Source organism: Lactuca serriola, chromosome 8 (genome assembly GCF_051521515.1).
Source record: "Lactuca serriola cultivar US96UC23 chromosome 8, Lser_US96UC23_V15, whole genome shotgun sequence".
Lineage (NCBI taxonomy): Eukaryota > Viridiplantae > Streptophyta > Magnoliopsida > Asterales > Asteraceae > Lactuca > Lactuca serriola.
Window position 1 is genome coordinate 210,556,426 of NC_136415.1, and position 9,384 is coordinate 210,565,809.

The 9,384-nt window shown below is 37.8% G+C and overlaps 1 protein-coding gene across 1 annotated transcript; it reads left to right on the forward strand.

The window, feature by feature from the left end:
* The first annotated feature begins 1,331 nt into the window (after positions 1–1,331).
* On the forward strand, positions 1,332–2,024 carry LOC145067828 (protein FAR1-RELATED SEQUENCE 4-like). The gene is made up of 3 exons (XM_079014866.1): positions 1,332–1,399; positions 1,511–1,706; positions 1,884–2,024. The coding sequence occupies exons 1-3, from the start codon at positions 1,332–1,334 to the stop codon at positions 2,022–2,024; spliced, it is 405 nt and encodes a 134-aa protein (XP_078870992.1).
* The last annotated feature ends 7,360 nt before the right edge of the window (positions 2,025–9,384 follow it).

The window sequence follows — 9,384 nt, forward strand, 5'->3', positions numbered from 1 at the left end:
TATATATATATATATATATATATATATATATATATATATAGTAGAAGGAATGAGAAGTTAGTATTCATTTTTAAGTTTTAGTGTATGTATCACCAATCTCATGCACATCAAAAAATAAGTATCAAGAAATTTTTCGGTCAATGTATTAGTTTAGTAATTCTAAGACTTGTTAGTTCTTATTCTAATTAAAACATGAAGATATGAGAACTCATATTTCTTTGTATTTATGAATTCATATATATATATATATATATATATATATATATATATATATATATATATATATATATATATATATATAGTAGAAGGAATGAGAAGTTAGTATTCATTTTTAAGTTTTAGTGTATGTATCACCAATCTCATGCACATCAAAAAATAAGTATCAAGAAATTTTTCGGTCAATGTATTAGTTTAGTAATTCTAAGACTTGTTAGTTCTTATTCTAATTAAAACATGAAAGATATGAGAACTCATATTTCTTTGTATTTATGAATTCATATATATATATATATATATATATATATATATATATATATATAGTAGAAGGAATGAGAAGTTGGTTGGTACGGTACAACCGTGGTATTCAAAATTTCATACCGTTACCGTACCAAGACTACTTAATTGGCATGGTATTACCAACCAAACATATTGGCTACCAAACAAATTGGCGAGCGATATAATTGGTTCGGTTGGTAACATGCTGGTTGGTTCTCTGTGGTACATATTTGCCAGCCCTAATTCTGAGTATGCTGAAATTGGTGGTTTTGATGTTAGACTGAGCACACAGTCAAGGTTTGATAACAAGATTATAAAGAAGAAACGTGTTATATGTAATCGTGGTGGTAAACAAAAAAAAGAAATCTTGTGACACATTAGGTACAAGTGGTGTTAGGAGGAAACGAAATTCAAATTCAAGAGCTATTGGTTGTCAAGCAAAGATTATATTTGAATCTGTGTATGGAAGTCCAGATTATAAAGTTTTTCAGTTTGATGAACTTCACAACCATCCACTTGAGAAGACAAGCGATTTAAAGAAGGCAAGACAAATGTCATATTCAGAAAAAGAGTTTATTGTGCGTGCTTCCACATCAAAAATAGGTCCAACTATGGCTCATAAGTTGAGGGCAAGTCTGAGAGGTGGGTATGAGTTTGTAAAGCCCAAAGTAGTTGACTATAAAAATATAAGGAGAGATATCAACAGGGTTATTGGTTATAAAGATGCCTAAATGATAGTAAACACAATGAATTACCGTCGAGCTCACTATCCAAATTACTCATTTAAGTTTAATTGTCAAGATGATGTTTTGGATTGTATGTTTTGGGCTGATGAAATGGAGAAGACATATTATGCTGAATTTGGTGATGTTATCTCGTTTGATGCGACTTTCCGAACAAACAAGTAAGTTATTTTATCTACTTTTGTTTATAGCTTATTCATATATGAATATTTTTATATTCGCTTATTAATACATCAAAAATTGACTTTAATGAACATTTTTTTGTGTGTTAGGTATCGAATGGTTTTTGTGTCGTTTACTGCTATTGACCATCATAAAAAATCAGTTACTGTTGGATTTGGGTTGCTAAGCAATGAAAGCATTGAGTCTTACTCTTGGTTGCTTAAAGAATTTCTTACAACTCATGGGAAAGAACCAACACTTGTTTTAACCGATCAAGATGTTGCAATAAAACAAGCTATTGAGAATGTGTTTCGTAATTCAAAGCATCGATTATGTATGTGGCATATAATGAAAAAGTTCAAAAAATGTATTATTTTAATGTATTTCAAATATATTACTTATTAGTATATTCATTTATGAATATTGATTGTTATTTTACTTATTATTATTTATTCATTTATGAATATTTTTGTTTTAATACAGACATCAGATGATTTATTTACAAACACAGACTTTAGAAAAAGGTTTTCGAAGCTTGTTTGGGACATTAATATGAAACCTGATGTTTTTGAGGTGAAGTGGGGTTTGCTTATGAAGGAATTCAATCTTGAAGACACAAGATGATTTAAAGACTTGTTTACAATACGTGATTCATGGATACCTGGATATTTTAGTGATATTCCAATGTGTGGTTTGATGAAGACTACATCGAGGTCAGAGAGTATGAATTCATTTTTTAATACATATTCAAAAAGTGGGAACTTACTTTTGAATTTCATGATGAATTACGACACTGCCATTCAAAAGCAAAGGTGTTAGGTCCAGATAGTGTTGCGTCTTGGGCTCGACATTTAGTCCATTTAATCTCCGGTATGGGCCTGTCCATCCGTGAGTTATTTTGTAGGGTTTAATATTTATAGATGTTGGCATGCATCCTAGAACGTACTTTTTGATAGAGATTTTAATAGCGTTCATCGTTCTTATCTTTTGTAACCCTAATATCCTCTACAGCGGAAGTTCTTCATCGAGCTCTACTGAGGATTGAATCAATTGAATCATTTGACACATTCAGATTCATTCTTGTGCTTTATCTTACTGTTTTTGCTTTCTTGATTTACCTGTTATAAGATCTAATCAATCAAAGAGTTTTATAAACTCATCAATTGGTATCAGAACAGGAGGTTGTGTAATTCATACACATCTCTTCTGTGAAAGAAGTGATTAGGGTTTATTCCGCATTAACTGATATTTATTGAGCCGTCACTCCATAATTGACGTATCTCATTATTTATTTGTTTTGCCCTAATATTACATATTACAAGTCTGATCTTGCAACAGGTTAAACGATCAAGCATGGGCGATTCTCAATCTAATCCTATCAACATCTCAAATAGTATTGGATCTACAACAAAGATTCCAATTCTTTACACTCAAGATTACGAGGTTTGGGCGCATCATTTCAAAGACTGCGTCATCGGATCTGAAGATAATGGGTATCTAATATAGGAAGCCATTGTGTCTAGACCATTTGCTCATTCAGGAACATCCAGAATTATTAAAACTCAGAAGGAGTATAATGATCTTTTAAAGGATGTGAAAGACGTCGCTCAAGACGAAAAGGAGAAGTTTTAGTGCAACATCAAAGCATTGAGACTGATTTGATTCCCTCTTCAATCTGACACATTTAGGTTGGTGAGTTCCTGTAGTACCGCTAAAGAAATCTGGGATCGGCTGCGAGAGCTGTATTCCACAGATGAAGATTTGGAGCACTCAATTCAGACCTTGCTTTTGTCTGAGTTTGGAGAGTTCAAGCAAAATCTCGATGAGTCCGTTACACAGACATCTGATCGCTTCAATCATCTTCTCAGCAAGATGATCAAACATGATATCGAAAGGAAGCTTATTGAACAGAAGGTTACTTTTTTGAATGGCTTAAGATCCAAATGGAGAGCTGTTGTGTCTATAGTTAAAGCTCATGAGCAGTTCAAATCATATTCGCAGGCGAAACTGGTGGGAATTCTGAAATCCCAGGAAAAGATAGTGATGCAAGAGAAGAGTGTGGTCTCAAACTTGGGGTCCTTGGCCCTCCTGTCTAAAAGTAAGAATGCAGTAGAAGACGAAGATCTGAACCTGGAGGACTACGATCTAACTTCAAAAGATTATGCTATGATGGTGTCCAATCCTTAAAGGTTCATCAAAAAGAAGTTTTCTACCAATAAGAACCGAAATTGGCAGGGAAGCTACAGTTCTGAAAAGGTAAGGGAGGAGCCGAAGACTGAAGAACCAAAGAAAGAGATGAAGGTTGAAGCGGATTCTGGTGTCAGCTGTTATTACTGTGGAGGAAAGAATCATTACGCCAAAGATTGTGTTTTGAAGAAAATGACAGAGAAAGATGTGGAGAAAGATGAAGAGGCAATCCTGATGAAGAAGCTAGAAGAGATTAAAAGGAAGAAAGCTGCTACTAATCCTTCTATGAATGCTCTTATTGTACAGGGTTCGGCAGAGGATGACGAGTTCAGTGGCGTACAGGTATGGTCGACCGACTCACAAGATGATGAGGTGAGAAAGCCTTCTCATGGAAAGGCTTAGGTCGCAAGAGGTGGTGAAAGCAGTGGAAAGTGTCTGATGGTGACTGACGTATCTCACATGAGGGGATATAATACTGATGGTGGAAATGAAGACACCAAGGAGCGAGAGGACTTGTGCTTCACAGCAAAACCTCTTAGTGTGCAGATCAGTGAACTTGATGAACTGATCAAGAAGGTACAATCTCTTTTTATTTCGTTCAAAATTCCACAGAAATCATATGAAAAGGAATTAAATAACTTGAATTCAAGAATCTCAAATCTGGATAGTTGTTTAACTCAAACACGGGTCACAAATTCTAACCTGACTGACCAAATAAGCAGGGTGTCATCCAAGAGTGAGGAGCGAAGGATGTGGATTGAGCAGAAGGAGTCGGAGCTTATTAAGTCTAAGGATGAAAACATTTATTTTCAAAGAGACAATTTGAAATTGTTAAAACAAAGGAATGTTTTTTGTTTGATTGCTAAAACACTTTATGCTAACATTACTCAACAGCATCTAAATTGTGAAATAGGGCAGAAGATACATCGCATGATTCTACCCTTCGTTGAGCTTAAGGAGGATGAAATCGATGACGAAGCATACAACTGTGAAAGTGTTGTATCTTCCGATGACATGAATCCTACTTATATGTATGGTCTGGACAAAATAGAATCTTTTATAAAGTCCAAAGACCATAAGGACATGCTTAAAAATCTTTTGGATGAAAATGATAAGCTGAAACTCAGGACCGAAACCATACAAAAATTCGACTCATTGAGTGCCAATTTAAGTTCAGTAAATAAAATCGATGTTGAAAACGCATCTGAACTTAATGAGGACGATGATATGAGTGAAATTTCTGTAGAGGTTGAAGTCGATTGTTCTGAGTTTGTGAAGAACGAACCCGAAAACCACAAAAATCTGATTTCTGAAAATTATGTGGAATTCGCTCGTTTGTCCAAAAATAAGTCCCCGACCCTTGAAGAAAAGGTTGTTGTGTACCAAAAGGTGAGAACCACACCGAATCAAGTATATAAGATCACAGGAGTAACCGAAAGGTTGTTGTGTACCAAAAGGTGAGAACCACGCAGATGGCTGTGATGAGTTCTTCTGGTCAGCTCCTATAGATAATGCAGACGAAACAGTTGGTTTGTCAGAGCAAACGTCCTGGAAAACCAAAGGAAGATATGTACCAGAGCCGCTGAATAAGCCTGACAACTTTGACGTGCCAAGTACAAGTGGCACAAAAGAAATACCTGTAGAAGAAGTCACCTCCACAAGCGAAACCTCATCTATGAATAGTGAACTGGCTGTCAAGAAGCTAAAACAAAAAGCAAATATCCACAGACAACCGAAACAGGTGAAAAATCAAAAGCAACAGAGAAACCTGAGATACAAAAAGAATTTCTCAGAGTGAAAGCAGTTTTGGCGTTCTCAGAATCCTCATTACTCTTACCATGATAAAGATTCTAAGTCAGAGAAAAAGACTTTCGGGCCACATGAAGCACATAACCGAAAGGATAGGTTCGGTCCCGAAAGCAACAGCAACCGAAAAGCAAGTTTCGGTCTGCCAAGTAATAACAAGCAAAGACCCAGTTTTAGTCCTTCAAGCTTTTATAATAAAACATCAAGTTTCAGACCACCAGCCAACAACAACCAAAAATCCAACTTCAGCTCATCATCGAGCAGCCACCGAAGGTCCAGGTTCGGTACCTCTAATGATCATAAACAAAAGAGTCATTTCGAACCTCAAGTCAGGAAAAACTCTCATTCTAAATTCTCTTTTTCTAATTCTTCTCATTCTAAACCCTCTTCCAAACCCAATTATGTTCCTACACAAAATTCAAGATCTTCAACGAACTTGAACGGAAAAACAAAGATTTCCTCAGTCAAGGAGAACCGAAAGCAGTCTAGTGCTCAAAAACCAGAATCTGAATCCAAAACACCTGTAGCTAACCCTAACAAAATCAAAGTGTTTATTATTAAAAGAAAAGATGAAACAACCTTAGTAAAACGAACATATCTTGTTGATGTTTCTATTACTATTCCTGTTCCTGTGAAAAGCTCACGTGGACCCAAGAAACTTTGGGTTCCTAAACCTGCTTAATTTTTGCAGGTTATAAGTGACGAGCAGTTCGACGAAGAATTGTACATTGACAGTGGCTGCTCACGTCACATGACAGGAAGGAAGGAAGAGCTAAGGGAGTTTTGATCTCTTCAAAATGGTGGCATTGTCAAGTTCGGTAACAACTCTTATGGAACGATAAAGGGTTATGGGATGATAACCAATGGAGACCTCACAATAAGAAAAGTTGCGTACGTTGAAGGATTGCAGCATAATCTCATCAGTGTATCTCAACTGGTGGGCGATACCGGTCTCAAAGTTTTGTTTGACGATGAAGGTTCAGAAATTATAGAGAAGAAATCCAACAAGGTTATCCTCAAATCAGACCGAAAAGGCGAAATGTTTCCTCTAAATCTCAAACCAATCAAAGGAAATCCAGCTATATGTCTTTTGTCCAAAGCTCATTCTGATGAAAGCTGGTTGTGGCACCGAAGGCTCTCACATCACAACTTCAAAGACATCAACAAGCTTGTCACCGGAGGTCATGTTCGGGGTCTTCCCTTGCTTAAGTTTGATCGAGAACACTTGTGCGCTGCATGTGAAATGGGGAAACAAAGTCGTCAAAGTCACCCATCAATTATAAACACAAAAAGTTGTTGAATCACTTGAGTTGCTTCACATCGACTTGTGTGGTTCATCATCAATCGAAAGCATTGGCAGTAGCAAGTATATTCTTGTTATTGTTGATGATTTCTCAAGTTTTACATGGGTGTTCTTTCTGAAGCACAAATCTGAGGCCACTCCTAAGCTAAAGATGTTTATCAAGCAGGTTGAAGTGCAACTGAGAAAAGTCGTTCGCAACATTAGGAGCGACAATGGACTGGAGTTCAAGAACAAAGAATTTGAAGACTTTTTGGCAGAAAAAGGAACCAGTCACAACTTCTCTGCCCCCTACACGCCTCAACAGAATGGAATTGTCGAAAGGCGAAACCGATCCTTGTGTGAGGCAGCCCGAACTATGCTAAGTTTCGCTTCTCTTCCCTTATATTTCTGGGCTGATGATATTGCTGCAGCTTGTTTTACGCATAATAGGTCTTATCTCAACAAGCGCTTCCCTCTTACTCCTTATGAGATCATCAATAACAGGAAGCCAAACGTAAAATTCTTCCATGTGTTCGGCTCACGATGTTTCATCTTCAACTCCAAAGAACATCGTAACAAGTTTGACGTTAAAGCAGATGAAGGAATTTTTCTGGGATATTCTCTTACTTCAAAAGCATACCGGGTTTTAAATAAGCGTTCTAGAAATATTGAAGAAACATATTATGTGACTTTCGATGATAGCTACGCCAAGAAGCTAAAGACTACCAAAGAAGCAATTGGAAAGATTTTCTCTCAAACAGGTCAAGTCACAGCCACGATTGCTAATTTGTTCGATCAGTTTGTGGACTTATTTGATGAACCTGAGAAAGCTACTCTCTCGGAAGCCAAGGCAGCAGACAACAAAATTGATCATCTGAAGTAAATTGTCGAACATGCAGCCAAACAAATGGGTGAAGGAGAACAAGTTCCAAACGAACCTCCTCAGCACGGTACTTCAGTTGAGGGGGAGAATCTATTTTCTTCAAAGAAACCGAACTCACACTTTCAGGGGGAGAATTCTATTCCTATAGCACCTGAAAGCTCTGCTACACCCGAAAGTCTTGTAGCACCCAAAAGCTCTGCTACACCCGAAAGTCCTGTAGCACCCGAAAGCTCTGCTACACCCGAAAGTCGTGTAGCACCAGAAAGTCCATCTACACCTGAGAGTTCTGTTGCACCTGAAAGTACGAACCAACCTGAAAATCAAAGAGATTCATCAGTCGAGGGGGAGAATTCCGATATGTTCTACGATGACGATAGTCAATCTGAATTGGAAGAAATGGTCAATGCCGAATTGGATCCATCTTATGATCCAAATTATCCTCCTCTTATCAAATGGACCAGAGATCATCATGTATCTCAGATAGTGGGTAATGTCTCTGAAAAGGTCCTCACCCGATCCCAACTGAAGGCAAAGCAATCATCTCTATTCTCCAAAGTAGAGTTCTGAATGTATAATTCTTTCGTATCCAAAGTTGAGCCGAAGACAGTAAACACGGCTCTTGATCATTCCGATTGGGTTCAAGCTATGCAAGATGAACTCAATGAGTTTGAAAGAAACAAGGTATGGCGCCTCATTCCAACACCTAAAGATGCCTCAGTCGTTGGTCTCAAATGGGTATTCAGAAACAAAATGGACAAGGAAGGTAATGTGATTCGAAACAAAGCTCGTCTCGTGGTGAAAGGATACTGCCAGGAAGAAGGCATTGATTACGAAGAAACTTTTGCTCCGGTGGCGAGGCTGGAATATGTTCGAATATTTCTGTCCTACGCTGCACACAAGAACTTCAAGGTCTACCAAATGGATGTAAAATGCACCTTTCTGAATGGAGAACTTGAAGAAACGGTTTACATGGAGCAACCTCCTAGTTTTGTGAATGAAAAGCATCCAAATCACTGTTATATTCTGGACAAGGCAGTTTACGGTCTGAAACAAGCGCCTAGGGCATGGTATGAAACGCTAACTAAGTTCTTAAAGATGTCAAAATTCAAACAAGGTTCGGTTGATCCAACCTTCTTTCGTAAGAAGGAAGGTAACCACCTTATGATAGTTCAAATCTACGTCGATGATATCATCTTTGGCTCAACGAATCCTAGCTTAACAGCCGAATTCAGAAAGTTGATGGTGACTAAATTTGAAATGAGCTCAATGGGTTCGATTAACTTTTTCCTTGGTTTAAACATTAGACAGGGACCCGAAGGCATCTTTATCAACCAGGAAGCATACACCAAGACTCTTCTTGCTAAATTCGGCATGATAGGAGACTCAAAGGTCAAAGTTCCAATGGCGTTCGACACCAAGCTCACACCATCCTTAGAAAAACCGGCAGTCGATATAACGTTATACCGCCAGATGATTGGTTCCTTGATGTACCTAACCGCTAGCAGGACCGATATAATGTTTTGTGTGTGTTATTGTGCTAGGTTTCAGGCGAATCCTCGTGAACCACATATGCTAGCAGTGAAAAACATACTTCGGTATCTGAAACGAACCACCTCCCTTGGTCTTTGGTATCCATCAAACTCAGACTTCTTTGTTCAAGCCTACTCGGATGCAGACCTTGGAGGATGTGGTTTAGATAGGAAAAACACCACAGGAGGCTGCCAATTCCTAGATAGGAAGTTGGTTAGCTGGCAATCAAAGAAACAGACATGTGTTTCTCTTTCTACAGCCGAAGCAGAGTACATTGCAGCTGTCTCCTGTACGTC